Genomic DNA, 21,103 nt, shown 5'->3' on the forward strand with positions numbered 1-21,103 from the left:
TACACATCACAAATATGGGCCAACAAGCGATGTCAGAGTTGCTACATGGGTAGGGACCAATTGTCAGGTATCTCCAGTCCCTCAACCACGGATGCAGCGAGTCCAGCACAAAACCTTCCGCAGCCACTGCCCCCACCCCACTGGCCCCCGGGGCGGGATGCTGGAGGAGTGTCTCACAAGCGTTAGAGCGGTGCTCCCGCTGGCCCTGCTGCTCAGCCCAGCCGCAAGGGAGCCGCGGTCAGCAGCCGGGGCCCGGGGCCCGCGGTGGGAGGGCAGGGGAGGGGCGGCACCACCGCCCGCGCTGCCGGGCTGGGGCGACACCCAGCGGCCGGCGCGGGCGCTACCTCGGTTGCCCCCCGGGCCTGCGCGGCAGGAGGGGCCTTCCCCGCCCGAGCCGCGTGTGAGCGGGGCCGGCCCCGCGCTGCGGGAGACCCTCTGTGCAATGGTGGGACTGGGCCGCTCCCCCGAGCCCTTGGCTTCGCGAGGGAGATCTTGCAGATTTAGTGTGGGCTCCTGTGAAAACGTATCGCAGTGCCCAGGAACAGTCGAGAAAAGCTAGTTGTGTTTTAGGAATGACTGGGAAAGGAACAGAAAACCCCACAACGTTATTATGCCTCTGCATGTGCAAACTACCGAGCGTCTCAAATGCTCTCTGCTGCTCTGATTCTTCATCTCGAACCCCACATGTTCCATATGGGCAATGGGTATAAACTGGAACACAGGAGGTTACATTTAAATTTGAGAAGAAACTTCTTCATGGTGAGGGTGACAGAGCACTGGAACAGGCTGCCCAGGGGGGTTGTGGAGTCTCCTTCTCTGGAGACATTCAAAACCCGCCTGGACATGTTCCTGTGTGACCTCATCCAGGTGTTCCTGCTCCGGCAGGGGAATTGGGCTAGATGATCTTTTGAGGTCCCTTCCAATCCCAAACATTGTGTGATTCTGTGTGATTCTGTGATATGTGAAGAGGGCACTGACTGCAATCACAAGTAAATTCTGGAAGAGTCACAGGCATCAGAGGACACAAACCTGGTGGGGTGATGAGCTAAAGCCTACTGAAGATGCATTCTGAGCCGTCATACCAATGCCATCATGTCAACAGTCATGTTGACCTCTGATGAGGCACTGGAACCACCTGAAATCTAATTAAAATGTTTTTTTTACTATGTGGGAATTGTACTTGGAAAGAGACACTTACCAGATGGTAACCAGCTGCTTCTTTTCCTTGCTACTGAAGTGGCCAACGTTTTCTAGTTCTCCAAGGTTCTGGGTTTATAGTCTATGTTGTCAGTTGCTCACATGGCAAAATGTATTTCTTGTGCATCTGCTCATCTGTATATTTTTACATTTTATAAATTCTGTTTATTTATAAACATTAATATATGCAAGGTTTTCATTCCTTCTTAAGAGTTGTCGAAATATTTTTCTTTTTTAAAAAATGTTGGTTAAAAAAAGCAGTTTAGTATCTGAGCCATTTAAAATCTCTTATGGTTTCCACTCTTCTAGCATATTTTTCCCCATGGAGATATTTAATACAATTCTTAGTACCCATAACTTTTTGAGCAACATGAGCTGTAGTTTCTTATGAATTTAATTCGCCTCTTGCAAATGTCCCTGTGTCAGAACCACTAAATCTGGTAGGGATTGTCTGTAGGGCACTTCCTTCAGCCTTTCTTTGTCCATCTGCTCCCCCTCGAAGTAATAAAAGTAATGAGTTTTCTTGGTTTCCTCGTTCTTGTTTTTTGTCTCCATCTCTGCAAGTAAGTTCAGCAGCATCAGCATGCAGAGTGAGACAGATTTGGTAACCATCTCCAAAGGACCAATGTCTTCTGTCCCTAACTAAAAGGACCAGACTATATGGGTACCTGCTGTGTAGGGGAACATCAACTTTATTTCTACATCAAATAATTCGGACTATTAGAGCTCCCCAGGGATGAGCCTCCCCAAGCCCAGGGCCACCCTGAGCTTTCTTCCAGTATTTATTCTACAATCTTTCACTGTCTGACCTGCCTTCTTGCTTCATTTTTATGGCTTTTCCTTGTTTTCCTCCTCAGTTTCCTCTTCCTCAAGCTTCTGTGCTGTCTTCTGCTCTTTTAAGTGACTGAAGGAAAAGAAAGAGTTGAACCAGTGTTAATTTAGTAAAATGAACCTTCCCTGTAAGGTATCTTAAAGCTGCTGAAAGGACCTTGAGGAAACAGCCTGGGGTGGGAACAGTAAGGACAGCAAAAGTCACAACTCTTATGACTGTTGTCTACAGGGTGAATATTTCCGCTACCACACGTACTACAGGGCTAAAATGCATTAAGCAGCTAGATAAGGAGTAGATATTAGCATTTATCTTTCCCCATCTATCAACTCTGTAGCATTAATAGCACCAAATGAAGTCTTTGTTGACCTTTGGGTTTTAATGGGTAATTTGCTTACTACTAAAGCATGATTCTGTAGTTTGTGCCTGAAGTACCTGGGAACCCCACATAACCTCTCATTCGAGATTAACCAGGCTAAGGCCTGTCTAGCGTCTGAGCAGGGATGCTTTTAGTATGTCACTGATGTATGCAAAGGAATAAAGACCAGATCTAAGTCATTAGCTTCTCTTTTAAAACTTTAGGAAGCTAAGAGGTGAAGATTAAAACTAGACTACAGCATATATTCAAACCCATCAATATGTGCTGAGGGATGGGAATATTTGGGCATGATTAATAGGGCTTTCAGCTGATGAGTCACATGTCAGAACTGACTGAAAATCTAAGGGGAATTTTGCATCCAATGACAAGCTGTTTAGCCTGAAGCGACTGACAACCTCCAAGGAGTTTGCTGCTGACTGCTCAGGCTCTCAGAACTTGGACATGATTGCTACAGGCACTAAGGAAGAGGCACTTTCAAGAGAATGAAAAGTTCTGTAGTTTGAAGGCAGGTTTCCAGGGAAAACTAGGTCTCCTAAGAAGGAGGATCAGAGAGAATGAAAAAAAAAATGAGAGTCCCTGAGGATGGAGGAAACGGTTTGAAGGCACAGATACACTGTCTTTGCAAATCTTACCCTGGCTTCAGTGGGAGGAGAGTGTTCAGTTGATGCTTATCATGCTGGCTTATGAGCATGAATGAAAATGCCATTCAGGTCTGAGATCCCTGCACTCTCGCAGCAAGTTTATCGAACAGAAAAATAAGACTGACTTATAGTTTGACTGAACAGGGCTTCTAAGCATGCAAGATGTTATTTCATCTACCTTTTACTTAGGTAAGTAATGTACTGGTCAAAAACATATGTCCCTTCACCTCCTAAGGTGAATAAGGTTATGTTTATTTGGTGTTGAGCCAAATTTAAAAGAGACAGACAAGCCAGGACAGTAAGTGGAGTCACTCACTTACCTATAGTCCACAAACCCTGTCCGATTCCGGTCTAGCTTATGCACTAGTTCCCCAATTTGTACTCGATCCAGTGGGATTCTTGATTGCTAAGAGGGTAAGATAAATGTTAGCAAACCTGCATATTATCAAGCAGAAAAGTCCTCCATATCATACTGGGACCCATCGTCTTTTAATAGGTGAGCAGATGGCTCAATGCATGGCAGAAGCAATGGAAAAAATACACGAAGTGGTGCTGGGGAGGCAATTTCACTCTTTTAGGATTAAAATAACAATTTTCTGCATTTTTTTATAAAATAGCATCCTGGCTGGCTGACCATCGCTGCTGATCCCAAGCACCATGGTGGTTTTGGCAGGAAGAGAACTGTCTACTCAGTGTGTAGAGGCAAGGGTTTAAATGCCTCTTTTTCACTTTCCCAGAGCAGTAAGGCGTAATTATCATGATCCTGTATATCCTATTCAAACAGCTGAGTTCTGTGAGTTTTACAAGGCTCCTGTGATACTCTGAAGTTGGTCCATTATCACTGATGCTATCCGCTGTATTTATTGGATGTCACAGCATTTCTATTGTGTCTCAACTTTTGTTCAGGGCCCAAGTTTTGCAATGGGTGAATTGAGCCTTTTAGTCGGAACAATGTCACCAGCAAGGCTGGCTGGTGGCTGTGCCACAGCAGAAGGGTTTTCCTAGAGCAGAACCCTGCCAGAAGAGCATCCTGGCCCTGCTTTCAGAGGCACACCTGCATCATGGCTCTTCGGAAGGTTGCCACAGGGATCTTCATGTTTCCATCCTTGTCAATTTTCCTAAAAAAGTCCCAGAGTTGTAGGTTGTGTGCTTTCAAATAGTTCTAAGAGAAGCAGAGATAAAACATGGGCATAACCATGAATCAGCCACTGATGCCTGCCTCCGGCTCTCCCCTTATTCTTCCGTCTGTCACCCTGCTTTTACTCAGCCTATCACTGAGATATATGAGTCCATAACTCCTTGTGCAGCCATCTTATTGTCAGAACAAAATCCTTTTGTTCAAGTTAAACCCATTCTTCTCAGTTATACCTCCCTCTCCCCCTACCTTGAAATGAGACTCAGTAGTAAACCTGTTTCTTCTGATAATTACACATGGTTATTTGGTCCTCATCCCAGCAGCCACTGCTTGGCTCGGCTGTCTAATCCAGAGACAGTCGTCTCCCCCACATCTCTGATCACTTCTCTGAATTCCCGTGTGTTTGAATGGGGACACATCTGAGTACCATAATGGCTGTTAAAAACCGCAAAGCATGCTAGTGTGAGCATCACTAGATGTGAAGCACGGCAGCACTGTTTGATGTCAGCTAACAGCCCAAGCTTTTGCTTAAGTTCATCTTAATCCATATCTACAGCAAAGTCTCACACAATTAGCTGAAAACCTGCACAGCAGCCAAGAAACTCAGTGAAGCTGGTAGTGCAAAAGTGTTATTTAACTCAGCAGTGTTCAAGTGCTTGTATATCCTTGCAGCAAGGAGGACAGCACCATCTGCTGACATCTGTGGAAATTACAGACCTTGAAACGTAAAGTATTTTATATTTAGGCCAGTATTTGCTTGTAATAGCATATTCTGCTTTTATGAAACATGTTAATTTTGCTGCTAAAGCACAACTGTCAGTGAAGGGTTCTATGAAAGTCAGCTGTTGCAGTAGGTGTGTGATGAGGATGGACATTCATTTGGATCAGACCTGAAATCAATCAGTTTGTTTTACACAGCGAGCAAACATATATTCAGATTATTTTTCCCCCAGTGCTCTCAGATCCTAAGGCATTAGATTCTCCTGAAGATCAAAGAATTTGCTTAGGCAGTCTGTGTGGACTGAGGTATGTGAACATTGTGATAGTCTTTGTGAATATACTTTTCTGAAGGAACTTGGCTGAATTTCCCCCTTGGGAGAAAGCTTACCCCTTCCAACCTCCATCCCTCTAAGTTCTGGGAGCACGTGTACTGTGTACAGGGGAGCTGTGGACCCAAATTCAGTAGCTCACCTGAATCAGTTTCATGGGATTTGGATGCTGCTTGGGGATCTTGGAGATACAGCCTTCGACTTCATCATAGATGACATCTAGTTCAGGATGCATTTGATACACCCCATCCAGCAACTTAATGAAATTTTCGTTCACCAACACATTCTGGTACATAGAAGAAAGGAGATTACAGTCAGCATGGACACCCAAAGAACAACAAAAACATGTTTGTATGAACAAATCCATCTAAAGTCACCATTAACCATTCTCTCCTAAGGCTGGTGCCTTCTGCCATCTGTACTCTTCACTTTCAGGAATCCTATGAATGGCTGACCCTAAACAAGTGTTCTTCTTTTCCTATGCCTGAGACAGAAAATGATCTACTAATTTATGTAGAAATTAACTTAATGTGAGCTAGATATTAATCAGGTACATGTCTACACTGAAGACCCTGAGATAGTTCTACATGAGTCTCCTCTCCATTTGACTAACATGCAGACTGCAGTTTGAACTTTTAATGGCCAAAACGTGCCATAGAGTTCTGCAAAAATTTTTTTAAAAAATAATAATAATTAAAAAAAATCACCCAAGGCCTAAAAGAATTAATATCTCCAGCAATGTAGCTTTATAACCCAGACAAGAAAGATGCATCTGTCTGGCAAGGGTCCGGGTGTCTCCAGATGAAAAGAGCTTTTGGTGAAACTCGATTTCATTGTGTAACCCTAATGGGAAGCTCCAGTCAGCAGAACAAGACCTGATGATTGCTTTTTGCCCAGGGATTTCATACAGGGTAGTGACAGCCCAGCATTTCAGAGCTCACACTGTGAGCTTTCTGGTTTGGTATGTATAGAAAGAGCAGCAGCACAGTGTCCTGATTGAGGGGTTTGGGATACTAGAGAGTAAACTACCAATGCAAATGTTGATGTCACTGTAATTTATTCTTCTAAATTTAAGTTATGACAAATTTACCTTTGCCTTGACTGATCTTTTGAAACCATGATTATGATTTTGTTCATACCCGTGATGGCAGAGGAATTGTTCATGTATTGCGTTAGATGTATATATAATTGTTGGAAATTTCAAGGCAGTTCAGGAAATTAATGAAAGCTTCTGTTTCTGTCATTCGGGAGGTTTCTGAGGCATCAAGAACCATATTTTTTCCCAGAGTGTATTTACAACATCTCCAGTGCATTCTTATAGCTTCTTTTCTGGAAGCTTAAGATCTCCTGTTCTTTAGATCCATCTAGAAGCTTATGATCTACTGTGCAGTGAGCTCTGGATTCTTACTACTCAAAGACAGTCTTAAACGAGTCTGGATCTGGCTAGCTTTACACGCTTCCATTCAGCACCAATGGTTTTGTGGAGGTGGAGTGACTCTCTGAAGAAGCCATTGAGACCTCCCCGCACTGTGCACCTGAGCAGAGTATCCTAGACCTGGGACAGCGCAGGAGAGATGGAGCTGGCTCTGCTGGTTGCCAGCTGTCTCCAAGGCCAGCCCGGGCTTGGCCCCAGGGGAAAGCCAGTGGGCAACCAGTGCAGCCTCCGGAGCAGCACAGCCAAACTGCTGGGTCTGGCCTGACAAACCGGGCTGGGGTTTGGTGGCACCTGGACGGAGCCATCTTGTGCATTTCTGTGTGTTTGACACAGTTCACAGGCCAGAAAAACAACACAGGGAGAGTATTTTCTTCTGTACTGTGATGGTGAAGACAGGCATGTGCTGGCTATTTTGACTCATGACTTACTTCTACAAAATATTTGATAGTTGGTATCTGCAAGTTGAAACCCTATAAAGAGTAGATTAGGAAAAGAACATGGGCAAGTCATACTTGGAAATGTAGCCAGAAGTAATAAACTGTTGTTAAAAATGTGTATTTCTGTAACTTTGCCTTTGCTAGGGCTGTCAAACCATGCAATAGTTTATTGAGAAGATCCTTATTCAAAATTCCTCTTACAGACACACTAATTATTAATTCTTTAAAAGCCAAGATAAACAATTATCACCAGGAAAAGAGGCAGAAGAGGCTTTTGTTTATGTCTTCTTTGAAGTTTCCTATAAAAGATTAAAACCTTTACTAATTTCTTAAAGGTATAAGACAGCATAAGATCTTTGGAGCTGTATATTTGCAAATACTCTGTATTGAAATGCAATACTCCCTCCATCACAGGTGGAATGAAGTCTGTCAGATAGATCAGATGTTTGCCTACAAGCATTTGATTGGGATACTGAAATGCCATTGTAAATTTATATATGGCATAAATTTACATTTATCATTTATCTTGTGAAATGCCAGATAATTTAGACCTTTTTGAAGGGTGAAGAGAGCATCTGTTAACTCTAAAAAGCAGAAATGCATAGTGAGATTTAGGTTGAAGATTCTTAATAAACTCCTTGTCTCAAAATTTCTCAAGTGCCTCTATTTAAATAAATGCATTTCAAGAATGTCTTGAGTTCCTCACAATTTAGCTAAAATACATTACTCTTTCTAAGTTTGTGAATTGTTTAGGTTACTAGTAATAAAACCAGCAGAATCATGTCTACTGTAATGAAGTCCTTTACCCTCAGACAGCCCATTTTTGTTTTCCTTTGCAGAATGAGTCCTGACTCCTTGCAGAATTGGCAAATTCTCTTTGATCTGAATGTATGCAGGAAAAATTGTTTGCCCTAGAGGAATGCCTGTTCTTCAGATGATCTCTGTTGAAAGCCCTCAGTTCTCTCAGGGAAGACCATAGATGAATATTTATTCTGCATTGTTTTAGTTTCTTTCTTTACTATAGTAACCACAGGACAAAGACACACATGCAGACGTAACTTAGATACAACCCATTACACTAGTCTCCAAACTACACATGAACTTTTTTTTAGCATGTTTTAAGCATGAACATATTATTTATTTTCCAAGTCCCAAACCTAATATTTGTGAAAATGCTCTTTCCTTTAATCACAGTGCTCCTAAAGGTGGATGGAGGGCCCTGAGGCTGCTAAGACCTTCTGTAACTGCTCCCACGAAGCACCGAAGTATGGATGGGAAGGCCCAGAGTGCACTGATGTGTGCCCAGGTGTCTCCCCAGTGTCAGTCTGCAATGCAACCCCTGACCTCTCTCAGGAGCATTTCTGAACCTCCCGTTTTAGAAGCAGCACATGAGGTTACAACAATATGAGTCATGCTCCTGACTTGCTATGGAGCAGCATACTAAGATTTGGCCTCTCTGATGTTTTTCCTTGCATGCCAGCCTTTTTTTTTACTTAAATAAAATTGCTTTGCTTTCAATGCTTTGAAGCATCCATCTTCTTCCACTCCTCATACATACAGGCAGGGTATCAAAGCACTTCACAGTATCTAGCATCTTAGGCTGCCCTGGAGGGAGACAGCTCAGGGGATGAAGAGAATTCATCCTCCTCTGGGAATTCACCCTTTGTTCTTGTTCTGCTATTGCAAAATGGGAGTGAAATGTGGAGATACTACAGGCACCTCCCTCCAGAGCTAGACAAAAGTCTTATAATGTCCACATAGCTACTACAAGGGCTATCAAATAGCAGCCTCTTTTATTAGTGGCTGTGCTTAAATGACACAAACAGCAAATCTCAAAGCAGTTTTGGAATGGGGCAGCTCTGTGATCCACTCTTTTCCTAAAAACATGTAGTGTGTGGTTCTGGAGGTTTTCTAGCACATAAGCTCTTACTGAGATGTTGATCTCCTCCATCATGGATTTGGCGTTCTTTCTAACAGACACGACTAGTGCAGTGGCACCTTCCACGGTCAGGGGATTATTTGCCATCTGTTGAAGAAGAAACATAGATCCAGACATGGTGAGAATGAGGATTACATGCCCTGGCAGAAGCCATGCTGTAACTTCAAGGATGACCCTTTGCATTCTTCAGCGGGGCTGTCTCTCAGGATGGTGATGTTAGATCTAGCTGAGAATGCAGCTTGTAAGCAAGCTGACTTTTCTGAGCTGAATTCCTAGAGAATGATCTTGGATTGAGAAGACATATTAGCTCTCAACCCTAACCTCTGAAGCAAGCTCAGCTGGTCATTCAGTTTTTCCCTTTCCGGGATTACTGACCCCTGGTTACTAGAAGGCAGTTGTGTCTTTTTCCAGGTCTTGACAATACTCCTCTCCTTTAGGTAGTGCTGTGACATTGCGCGGATGTGGCAATGCCAGTTTATCATGCGTTTGAATACTTTTTTAGCACATCATGAACACATTGAGAAAGGCACACTCTTGCCCACCTGCAAACTTCAGTGTGAATCTTTGCTTTAGGTTGAAATGCATATTATGTGTACATATGTACCTTCCTAACTACGTTTTACCTGTTGAATGCCTAGGCTGTCTGCTAGACATGTTGAATGCCCAGGTTCTCACTTGACTGAGACTAGACATGATAGGAGTCAATCCATTTGGGGTGATAATGGGTGTGGCGTTATGCCAAGCCAGTCCCTGGGGGATTTTTGGGGGGAACAGTGCAATTTACTTGCCCTGGAAGAAATGGGACAGGATTTCCTTCTGCCCTGCTTCCCCCCAACCCAGAGCAATACTAATTTCCTCCAGTTCTATCTCAGACAGCTCGCTTCTGTCTTCTGTCCCTCCTCAGATCTTTTTACTCCCTGTGCTTATTCCTTCAGCCCTGCCTGGGCTTTGCTTTACCTTCAGGATTTTGAGATTTCCATTGACTTCAAGGCCTCTGCAGAGCCTCTTGGCTCCCTCATTGTTGATCTTGTTGTTGCTGATGTCCAGGTGAACCAGCACGTTATTGAGTTTGAGAGCTTCTCCTAGGGCCAGTGCTCCCTCGTTGCCAATGCCATTCCAAGAAAGGTTGAGTATTTTCAGTGCATCATTGACCTCCAGGGAGAGAAGAGGGATCTTAGCTACTGCATGCGCATTTTCTGTAACACTCTACCGTTTCTTGCCTGGTTCAGACAGGAGCATCAAGTCACACCCAGGCAGCCCCAATGAATCCTATATCTCTGCAATTTCACCAGGGTCTCTCCATCCACATAAGTCACCAGACCTACTCACTGTTTTAGTCTTTCTCCTGGCACTGACTGCCACCGTCTGCGGGATGAGGCTTGCTGGAGCTACTGAATGCTGCTCAGAACTCGGGGATGTGAGTTTCCAAGCAGTGTTACAGCCAGCTCCTGGCAGTAATCACTGTGAAGGGTATCACATAATAGGTGTGTTCCTACCCTGAGACCTACGCTCAGTCCTACTGCCCCCTTCCTCTTCAGGTGGTTCCAGCTCAGGTCCAAAAACTCCAGTTTTGTGTTGCTGGCTAGGAGAGAAAAACTGAGATGTTAGCTCATGAAAAGTGGTCTGGACACAGCTGCTGGTCCACTGAGGGACTAAAAGTTTGCTGGGGGTTCAGCAACAGTCTTCACTGATTGCAGTAGGAGGAACCTGTACCTACAGAGTCTTTGCTGTACGCACTGCCCAAAGAACGGATAATGGGCTGCTGATCACAACTAGAAAGGGAACACAGTTGTTTTTTTTGTTTGTTTGTTTTCTGGCTTAATCAAAGACAAGTTGTGAAGGAAGAAGGTAGAGAGGGGGAGGATTTCTTATTAATAGACACTGTCTGTGTTTCTCACTGTAAAAAATGGCTGCATTGTCCTTGCTTAATCAAAAACATCAAGATTAATTCTGTGTATATTTGATTAGCAGAAGAGAGGAATTAATCTTCATAGTATAATAGCTGTGCCCAGCTGTATATGTGCTGGGGCCAATTCACATGCGTAGCACACCTCATGGCGTAAGTTTTACTTAGAGCAGGGTGCGTGTGAATTCATTTGTGTCTACTGTGACACTGGGAAGGGTAGGACTTGCTGCCAACACTTGCTTCTCATTCTCAGAGAGAAGTTCTCGTCCAGGTTTCCCATGGATGGGAGGTTGGATGGAGGGAGATGGTGAGTTTAGCTGACTATAAGATATTCCTTTAAGAAACAAAACAGAAAACTAACAGATTCTATGATAATCTCTGCTATTCCTGCCTCAAGTGACCTGGAAGGAGAGAAGAGCTGTAAGACCTTTAATTTAGGAGAGGCATTTTTCTGAGCTGGGAAGGTCACAAGTTTTAGTACTGATCTCTGCAGTGCCTACAGCTTTGTCCAAGGCAGGGGCACAGCGCCTTGTCCTCACTGCAGTTTTAATTGATCCATCTTTTAAAGATATGGACTGTAATTAGAAAGACACACATATCAGTGGAAATACTGAACCAGAAGAAGGAAAATGTTATTTAAACTGTAGGCACGGGGTTACTGAAATGCTCAAGGAACTGGATGCTCATAGCACACGCCTGTGGCCGTTATGGTAGCAGGCATGTCAGACATACTGAGGGAAGAAGTCTTTCCCAGTGCAGTAATAGCACCTGAGGTTAATGAAAGACTGTAACAGTTTTGTTTGCTTTTTCTCTCCAGGGCTGCTAGCACACTCTGGATCTCACTTTGTCTGAGAAGATAAATTAGGCAGCTTAATTTTATTTCTTCCTAATCTGTTTCCCTTACTGCTTGCTGTGCAATGGCTCAAACCATTAGAGTTTGAGCTACTTAAGAAAAATTGAAATCACTCCTAAACTTTGCAATCAAAGGCTTAAAACAAACAACAGTTGTGATTCTATTAGATTTTAATAAAATGCAATTTTCTGCTTTATATTCCCTGACGGACTTCGAGCTCCCTTCTCTCTGATACGGACTGCTCTGTTACAGTGATTTCTTATTCTGCCTTTGTGTTCTGATACATAAGTCACAGTTACTAGAGTCACCTGTGGTGATGAGGGTGAGTCTGTGGACTAGGCAGGAAGCTCTTATAGCTGGGGCTCCCTGGCTTTTGTACTGCCCACGAGATCATGAAGCATTTTTGCTGGAGAGGGAAATAAATGTTCATTGTGCTGACGCCATCAAGGCCCCCAGTGCCTGTACTCCTGGCTTTGTGAGAGTAATAAATTAAGTTACCGAGCATTTGTCCCAGAAGCTGTCCTCCCTTCTCATGGAACTCATTGTGGCTGAGGTCCAGCTTCTTCACTTGGTAATTGCTCTGCAGAGAGACAAATATGCAGAGACGACCAGATCATCTGGCCAGCTGCAACCAGCTGTCCTGCCAAGGTTCCCACATAAGGATGAAACAGAGGGATATCAGACACAGTGAAATCTTCAGTGCTTGGGAGATATCAGCACGGAGATTGCAGCACTGCATGTCCCAAAACAAAGCTTTGTCAGGCCTATAACATCCCAGTGATTATCTTCCAAAAACAGCGGAAGCAATGGGACTTGGTGTTGTGCAAACTTCCCTTGCATAGCTCATGTCTGGCCTCAACACATCCTGCAATTCTGTTCCTGCCCCTGTTTCACTGCCACCATTGTACATTGACCAAGAGCACTTTCTGATACCAGGTCAAGGTCTTGCCTCAGGGCAGCTTCTGCTGGTGCCAGTGATGCCTTTGGGACAGGAACTAACCAGAGAAGTCAAACGTTTTCTTTTTACTGGAAAACTGCAAAATTATGTGAAGTTGGGTTACTTATACTTCTTGAAATCTTTTTGTCACCCAGATGTCATTCTGTTGTTCCGTTACACGGTCCTGAAGGTTTGTTTCTCAGCCAGACTCACACATCTGTCCTGAGAAAATGTTAATGCAGTCCATCCTGCCCTGTGTCCTCCCAGCATCTCTCATTTCTGAAGTAAGCAAGAAGCACTTAGCAGAATTATGTCAGGAAATCATGTGGGCATTTCCAAGTGAAATCATGCCAAGTGAGTAGCAGCTTCAAGATGAGGAGAGTCTGTCACCCAATCCGGCCTGCAAATTACCTTGGATTTCAGGTAACAACTCACCATTAATGCCTCAGCAAAATACAGTGCAGCCTCTTCTCCAAAGTTGTTTCCTGGGGAGGAGAAGTATGTTAACAGAGTGCTGATCTCTCCCTTGGTGCTCTGCCCAGGTCTGTAGGAAGCTGTGCTTTCAGGTGGAACCTCCAGCCAAGCACAACCCATATCAGGCTGTAAGAAGTTAGTCACTGTTCCACCTTGCTCCAGGGAGTAGAATTAGGCCAGTATGTGGGAAAGACTCTGGCAATTATCTAAATTTCTCTGTTTTTCAGAGGTGCTGGATATTGAGCAGGCCAAATATTTAATTATATCACTATAAATCTACATTTCCACTGTTACTCTGGGTTCCTGTCAGAGACATAGCTGAGAGATTGATTTTGCCCATAGTCTGACTGATATTCTCAGGATGAGAGACTGGAATGAAATATATGCTATTTCACTTCCACTGCCATCGCTGCTTGGGTGCATACAGCCCACCTGAGAGCTGAAGAGTATGGAGGCAGGACACGTTATCCAAAAGCAAGCTGGTGATGGCTTCAGCTCCTGCTGTGTCTAGATGGTTGTTGGAGATGTTCTGGAGGCAAAGGGAGGATAAGAAGGATGAGTTCGAAGAATGAATAAGCTTTATTGTCTTCTTAATGCCCAAGATATCAGTGGAATAATGCAAGACAAGCAATATGAGAACTGCCAGCCAGACAGTAATTAACTTGTGAGTTATAGGTGCATTTTACCCTGTGTCCTTCCTACAGGAATAAAGCTCTAGAGCCATCGCTTTCACATGGGTCTTTGAATTCAGTGAACCAAGAAGCATTTGGACAAAGACCTTTTCTTCCAGTGTAACACAGATCCCATGCCCTATCAAAATGCATTTTGTATACCCCAGTTTCAGATCGAAGGAACATTCCTACCCATTCATATCTGAAAGTTTTGCATTATTCCCTTAATCTATTTAGAAGAATTTCCCCACATCATATTGGAGAATGAAAGTTCCTGACCAAAACATTTTTTCCATTGGCTAAGCATGAATTAGAAAGACTTAGTTATGGTAATTATTGTCACATCTGCTAATGAACAGTTCCAGACTGCCATCACATGCAAACTTCTGCTTTTCAGAAGCTTGTACTTTTTAAAAGTAGAGCAGCATAAGATATAATGACTTTCAGAATGTGAATGTTTTTGCATGGGAACAACGGTTATTTTGGTTAAAATCATAATGGAATTAATTGGTTTTCTCTCAGATGATTGAATTTCATGAGCAATAATTTAAGCTACAAGCTATGTCAGATTGGGTACCAGTACTTGAAGGGAGGAATTCTCTCGTAGCATCTCTGCTAAACATATGGCTCCTTCTGCCAGAATACAGTTGTCTTCCAACTCTAGATGGGTGGTTGTTGTGTTGGACTGGGAAGACACAAAGGTAAAGAAAGACACACAAAAAACTGCTGAAAAATTAATGAAGGGGATAGTTTCCACAGTTCGTCACTGGACATTTCCTCCAGACCTCACTGCAGGTCCTGAGCCAGAGAGTGATTGGGGGTCATGACAGAGCCCTGGCAGTGGGAACTGGCATACAAAACACAAACCTTTTTGGAGGGGTTTTGAGTGGGTGGGACTTTCTGTAGCTTTCTGCCAGCTGGAGACCCAGGTTCAGATCCAAGTGCCAGTTCAGGCATCTTGGGCCTGTCTATTAGTGAGTGTGACACAGCCCTATGTAGAACCCAGGGTGGGGGATACCAGTCCCTCCAGCCCCACCTCTGGTCCTGTTGAGCTTAGGAGCACTGGGTACTTGGTCCAATGGCAGGGCATCAGTTTGCTCTTGGGAGTAAGTCCAGCAAAAGCCAGCAGTTGCTACACGAGACTTTCCTGTGCAGGGGGTTAGAAACATTAGGGATGCTCAGAGCTCCTATGGGGAATATACATGACTTTTTCTCCCACACTGTGTACTCAGTGACGGCTTCCAGGCCCGAGAGAGGCCTAAAATGCCTATTGTTCTTGAGAACACTGGCTATACTCTTACTGGCTACTCACCACCAGAGCAATAGCAATGGCTTTGACACCTTTGGGTCCTAGACCATGGTGGTTCAGGTTTATATAAGGCTTGTCCAAGTTCTGAATAAAATATGAGACAGGAACCACCTCCACCAGCCTGCATGCTTCCAAGTACAGCTCTGTGCCCCTAATGCTCCTAAAGGCCTTCTCAGGATCTACAGAGAAAAAGTATATTGGTAAGTGTTTGCGTTCAGTGTCCTCCCTCCTCTTTTAAATAAATTATGTATCTTAATAAAATTAAGTAACACTGTACAACAACAGTGGGGTTTTACTCTTAGAGGGTTATTGTCCCCTGGTTCTCCCCCTCCCTTTTTCCCAGACCTCTGAGAGCTAATGTATCCTCCTTGCTTCTCCGTTTTGCACCCAGTGAGTTCCTACAGCTTCTCACGAGTCTTTAATGCGACTAAACCTTTCCTGGTGTAACTGAGAATTCTTGACATTAGGCAAAGACACTTTCATCTGTTTTGTTTTTTTCTTTTACATCTTATTTGAAGCACACAGCTGATATTGCCAGCAGAGCTGGGGCAGCTCAGAACATTTTGGCTTACAATCAGCAGAAAGAATCCCAGCATTCTCATCTTGGCCATTGGGTGTTGTTGACACAGCTGCAGTGAGACATATCAGTGCAGCTGGCAGCCGTATTTCCACAAAAACCTGTCATTTGGAATTTCTTCATCAAACCACATACTTAGAGCTCATATTTCTCCATGTTGTTATATGCATTCAGTGGTCTGACCTCAAGACAAATTTCCCTCTCATCAAAGCCATTTTCCAGTTCAGTCTGAGCCCTCTAACAAAGTAGTCTTTTATTCTTGCATTCTTATGGGTTTTGATTTTCCTTCCATTTATAACAAGTTTAAAAGTTCCCATCCTAAATTATGGACAAATCCTACTGTTAGAAAAATGAGTGCAAGACTTGCTTAGCTAGAGGACCGACTTCGCTAGGCAGGAGATGAGAGCCACCAGAAAAGCCTAGGACAGTTGTGGCAAACCTATGGTGCACAGACCACAATTGCTGTGCCGTGTTCCATCAGGAGTGCACAAACAGGGCCTCAGTTTCAGCTAGCTGCTCCTGCTGCCCAGGCAGCAGGCTGGTTATTAAAGGAGTAGATTAGAGAAGAAGCAAAGGAATAGCCATGGTGTATAGAAAGCAGTTGAAGGAAGATGCTTGATATCAAAGGGAGAGCTCTTAGAGGGAATTCACCCCCCTGCCTTAATCAATTGCCAGATTACATGTGGTTGACAGGGATCTGGCAGGGTTGTGTCCTTGGTCTGCATTTTGGATACACAGGAGTTGGTAGGTACAGCTCTGACTGTAAGGGAAAGCCTAGTGAGGGCAGATGGTCAGAAAACATTCACCTTCAGCCTCTAGGTCAGTGTCAGAGCCTTTCGTGGCCTTCTCTGCTGAGGCGTCAGCCAGCGACATGTGCTCTGGAGGCTCACTGGTTTCAGCTGTCTGGTCTGCCATGAAACCAAAGAGATTCATTTTGTCAGTGCAAGCCCAGCAGAGATGCAACTCCACAGATGTGACAGACAACCCAAGGCTGTCACTGAAGCTTGTGCCCCTCTTCAGCATGCTCCTTCCCCAGCCACACTTCATGCCCACTGCTCCCTGTGCGTGTGGTGCTGGCCCTGCTGTGGGGATGGTTCACTCTGGAGCTGCAGGTCTGCAGACTGGCCATGACTTGGCTACTTCTGGAAAGAGCCCTCCCCAAATTCTGCAGCCCATGGGCGGGGGCTCACGGTTCTCCCACATTGGGTCTTCATTCCCTCATGAGCTGCCTTTCTCCCCTTTCTCAATTTCTGAGCCCACCAGGCAAAGCAAATTTCCCCTCTTCATCCCATTTCCCCACAAACTTACAAACCAAGCCCACACCAGTTCCTCCTAACTCTCCTGAACTGACTCCCACTTCCCCAGGCACAGGCAGGACACCAGTGGCTGACTTTGCAATCAGACTGGGAATGCTTTGTAGTACTCTTCAAGCATGGCAGAAGAGAAAGTGTCTGAATGCTAGTGTGCATTGGGACTGAGTGTAACTAGATCCATTGGAAGGGATACAGCTTCTCTTGCCTACAATTCATAATTTATTTTATGGCTAGAGATAAGGACAATTTGGAGGCTTCATTTTTTCAAGAGGAATACATGCATAAAAACAAAAAAAAAAACCAAGAAGAGTAATTTTGCCAAAGTAATTTCTGGATAATAACATAATACATATTTTTTTCCTACTCTGAGTCTTTCTTTTCATTCCCTATCACTGCTTTTACTACCTCCTTCCCTTACTCCTTATTTCCCTTTAGAGGTCCAGGATATGGACCTGTAATTTTGTACTCTTCTTGGGTGTCACTTAGTATTGACACGTGATGTGGAGCTTGCAGTTTGGCTGCTCATTCAGACCTCCGTGAGGGAACAACTGGCCAGCTGGCACCCACATCATGGTATTTCAACCAGCCCTGCAGCTGCAGCTCCTTTATTAAGAACTTCTCCTTTTGCCAGACTTTATTTGTTCAAATGATAGGTTTACTTGCATTACTTTAGTGTGAGAAAGACAAAAGGAAGGGTAAAAAAAGGTCTAACTCTCATGTAAAGAACTCACGAGACAAGTAGAACCAAAGATTTGCAACATTATGGCAGTACCCACTGATTATCTTTGCTTAATGGCCCTACAATGCCAAAAGTCCTGACAAAGATAAACTTCCCATGCTGGAGAACAGGTTGTCTCTGCTATACAAAACCCATCCATGATGTATCATCCCCTGAAAACACGGCTGTCATGTGCCCAGTTCTTCAGCCAGTCCTGCAGTGTGTGGACTGAGCCTTCTGAGGTAGGTCCAGAAGTGGTCCCTGCACCCCTGTGGAAATGTAGAAATTGAAACTGGCACAGATGATAATACTGTCATTCAAGTAGAAATTTGAAAAGAATTGGATCATGATTATTGGTCTTAAAACCAATGCGGTGGAAAGTGATCAGCTTGGAGACTCCCTGATCACCCTCTCCTTTCCCCAGGTGTTGAGGCTGCAGACACAGCTTTCTGATCAGACTGCCTCATGCATGGCTTGTACCAGTCACAAACCAGGAGCTGAGAAGGGAGTTCACTCCATGGTTTGATGTGCAATTTGTGATGGATGCATCCAGATAACAGCAAATCCATTACCTTGTGCTAGGTTAACAACGCCTGTTCTCTGGCTATGTTGCTTTCTGTTGTAACCTAATTTATGTTGTACAGATATTCAATAAATCACACTAGCAATTTAAACTTCCATAGTTCTGTGAAGCAGAGAAGAACCTGGCAGTTCTGGTTGACAACAGGTTGACCATGAGGTCAACAATATGCCCTTGTGGCCAAGAAGGCCAATAGTATCCTGGGATGCATTGGGAAAAGTGTGACCAGCAGGTCAAGGAGAGATTCTCCTCCCCCTCTACTCTGCCCTGGTGAGGCCACATCCGGAGTACTAAGTCCAGTTCTGGGCTCTCCAGTTTAAGAAGGACAAGGAATTACTGGAGGGAGTCCAGCAGTGGGTTACGAAGATGATTAGGGGCCTGAAGCATCTTATGAAGAGAGACTGAGAGAGCTGGGTCTGTTCAGCCTGGAGAAGGCTGAGAGGGGAACTTATCAATGGTTGTAAGTATCTCAAGGGTGGGTGTCAAGAGGATGCAACCAGACTCTTTTCAGTGGTGCCAATGGTAGGATGAGGGGCAACAGGCACAGACTGAAGCATAGGAAGTTCCATCTGAATATGAGGAGAAACTTCTTTATTTAAGGGTGCCAGAGCACTGGAACAGGCTGCCCAGAGAGGTTGTGGAGTCTCCTTCTCTGGAGACATTCAAGACCTGCCTGGACACATTCCTGTGCAGTCTGCTCTAGGTGAACCTGCTTGAGCAGGTGGGTTGGACTAGATGATGTCCAGAGGTCCCTTCCAACCCCAACTATTCTGTGATTCTGTGAACTGCCCAGGTATTTCATAGTGAAAATATTTTTTAAGTTAATACTGTCAAAAACCCATGAGAAATTCTAATTTTAATATAATTGTTTGGGCTTGATAGCAGGTAACTAATTTTGTCAGATCCCACTTAAGGAGTGAAAATTTCAAGAGTTCATAGCCAAGAACAGAAACCTAGTTTACAGAAAAGCTATCTAAAAGAGACTAATCCCAAACAGGCAATAAATTGTTATTGCTGGATCAGAAAAAAAAAAATGGAGCTACCTTTACAGAAAAATAAGAAAAGATATTTAGACAAATGTCATTTTGAAACAATTTAAAGTATTTGATAAAGGATCTAATCTACTAGAACAACCATTAAGGAAAATTATTATGTAGCACTTCATAAATTGCATTATACTCTAGTTAAATACAGAAAAACAAGAACCGAAGAGAGAAGTCCCACGCATCTGACTACCTTACAGTAATTGAATTATGAAGGAAACTGTGAAATTAGTTTTTAATGCCTAAGTGACCTGGAACCTGACTCTGCTGTGTACAAGCACATCCTGACAGCAGCACGTTCTTGTCAGCCCTGCTTGTCCTCCTGGGTGATGGAGGGGTCAAACAGGATCTGGTCTCACAAGGTGCTGAGCTCTGACATCCCCCATGGGCATTAGGGGCAGCTGGGTGGAGTTGCCTGGAAGCTGGTACTGACAAGCCCTCTTCTGATGCATTTTGTTTTTTCCAAGCTGCTCCCAGATGGCAGCTCCTGTCACTGGGTGCTGGCACCCTGGATTCCCGTTCTCGTTGCTGCCTGGCTTGGGGAAGGGAAGCCTTCCCACCTGGTGATCAGCCTGCGGCAGCAGCAGTCCTTTGGGCTGCTGGTGTTTTCCTTTGGCCATTTCTGACTATTTCTGAAGTGAGTTTGCTAGTAACTAAACACTGCACCTGTGTCCTTCTCAGACTCGTTCTCCATGTCACCACCAGTGAGTGGCGGGTTCATTTGCTTTTTCTCTTCTGTAAATGAGGAGTCCATAGCGACCTCCTAGACCCTGTAAGTTCCTCACACCTACACACAAAGAGCACAGCTGCCTGGATGTGATTAAAACATCTCCAAAATGAATGGCACCACTTGTAAGATGTGTTCTTGGTTTATACTGTTCATGAACAGGAGAATCCCATTTCCTGCATGCAGGGGCTGGCCAGGTGTCATGAGAAAGCTCTGCAGAGCCTGTGGCTGCCCCGTGCCCCCGTCCTGTCACCACCACCCTTCTGTGACCTCACCTGCACCTTCCATCCGCAAGGGGTGCCATTCAGTGCTGAAAACCCCATTGCTCTGGGATCCCATCAGCTCCCAATAACTGAGAATAGCTGCAGTTTTGGCTGTGAAACCCTCTGAGATGTATTAGAGAGTCGTGCCAGGCTGCTGGTAAGAGTTCTCCTCTCCTTTGAGTTTGTATTCCGGTTTGTACGATTTCATGAGAAAGCCAGACTGCGGTAGTTACAGTCTTAAAGGAGATGCAGATAGAAGGAGTGTATTCACCTTATTAGTCTTGAATAGATTGAGCCTTCCCTTCTGCCAAATTCTCGGTACATTCAGTAATAAAGTGTGGCTTGTAAACATGTCAGCACGCAATGTGACCTCGACTCATGTACTCATTCATCCCACCAGCTACTGTTGGTGCCAAAATTGGTTTAGTGCTTATTTTACATCATTTATACTGAAGACTTTGTGACCTTTCCTAAGAGGCTAACACCAAAACTGTGACAGACGAGGCTTTCTGACAGGAATTGAACAGAACAAATATGTATGTTTAGAAATCGTTCCATTATGGGTGATGCTCAGTGAATGTTATCTCTTGTACATATTTTGAAGTTTATGTAGCCTACACAGTGTAATATGGGCTATACAGAGAGGAAAAAAAAGTCAATTTTCCCAAGGACAGGGTATTTTTAGTGGTTT

General features: G+C 44.2%; 1 protein-coding gene across 1 annotated transcript; it reads right to left on the reverse strand.

Moving 5' to 3' along the window:
• Window positions 1–1,857: 1,857 nt before the first annotated feature.
• On the reverse strand, window positions 1,858–20,392 carry LRRC74A (leucine rich repeat containing 74A). Its single transcript, XM_005502495.3, has 14 exons — window positions 20,089–20,392; window positions 16,575–16,676; window positions 15,195–15,370; window positions 14,460–14,567; window positions 13,644–13,740; window positions 13,173–13,222; window positions 12,299–12,380; window positions 10,538–10,623; window positions 9,999–10,193; window positions 9,033–9,128; window positions 5,373–5,516; window positions 4,101–4,208; window positions 3,367–3,452; window positions 1,858–2,101 (listed from the first exon to the last, which is right to left on the reverse strand). Exons 1-14 carry the CDS (start codon window positions 20,174–20,176, stop codon window positions 2,026–2,028), a joined length of 1,494 nt encoding a protein of 497 aa, XP_005502552.3. The 5' UTR covers window positions 20,177–20,392; the 3' UTR covers window positions 1,858–2,025.
• Window positions 20,393–21,103: the final 711 nt, after the last annotated feature.

The sequence above is a fragment of the Columba livia genome, chromosome 5, assembly GCF_036013475.1.
Source record: "Columba livia isolate bColLiv1 breed racing homer chromosome 5, bColLiv1.pat.W.v2, whole genome shotgun sequence".
Taxonomy (NCBI): domain Eukaryota; kingdom Metazoa; phylum Chordata; class Aves; order Columbiformes; family Columbidae; genus Columba; species Columba livia.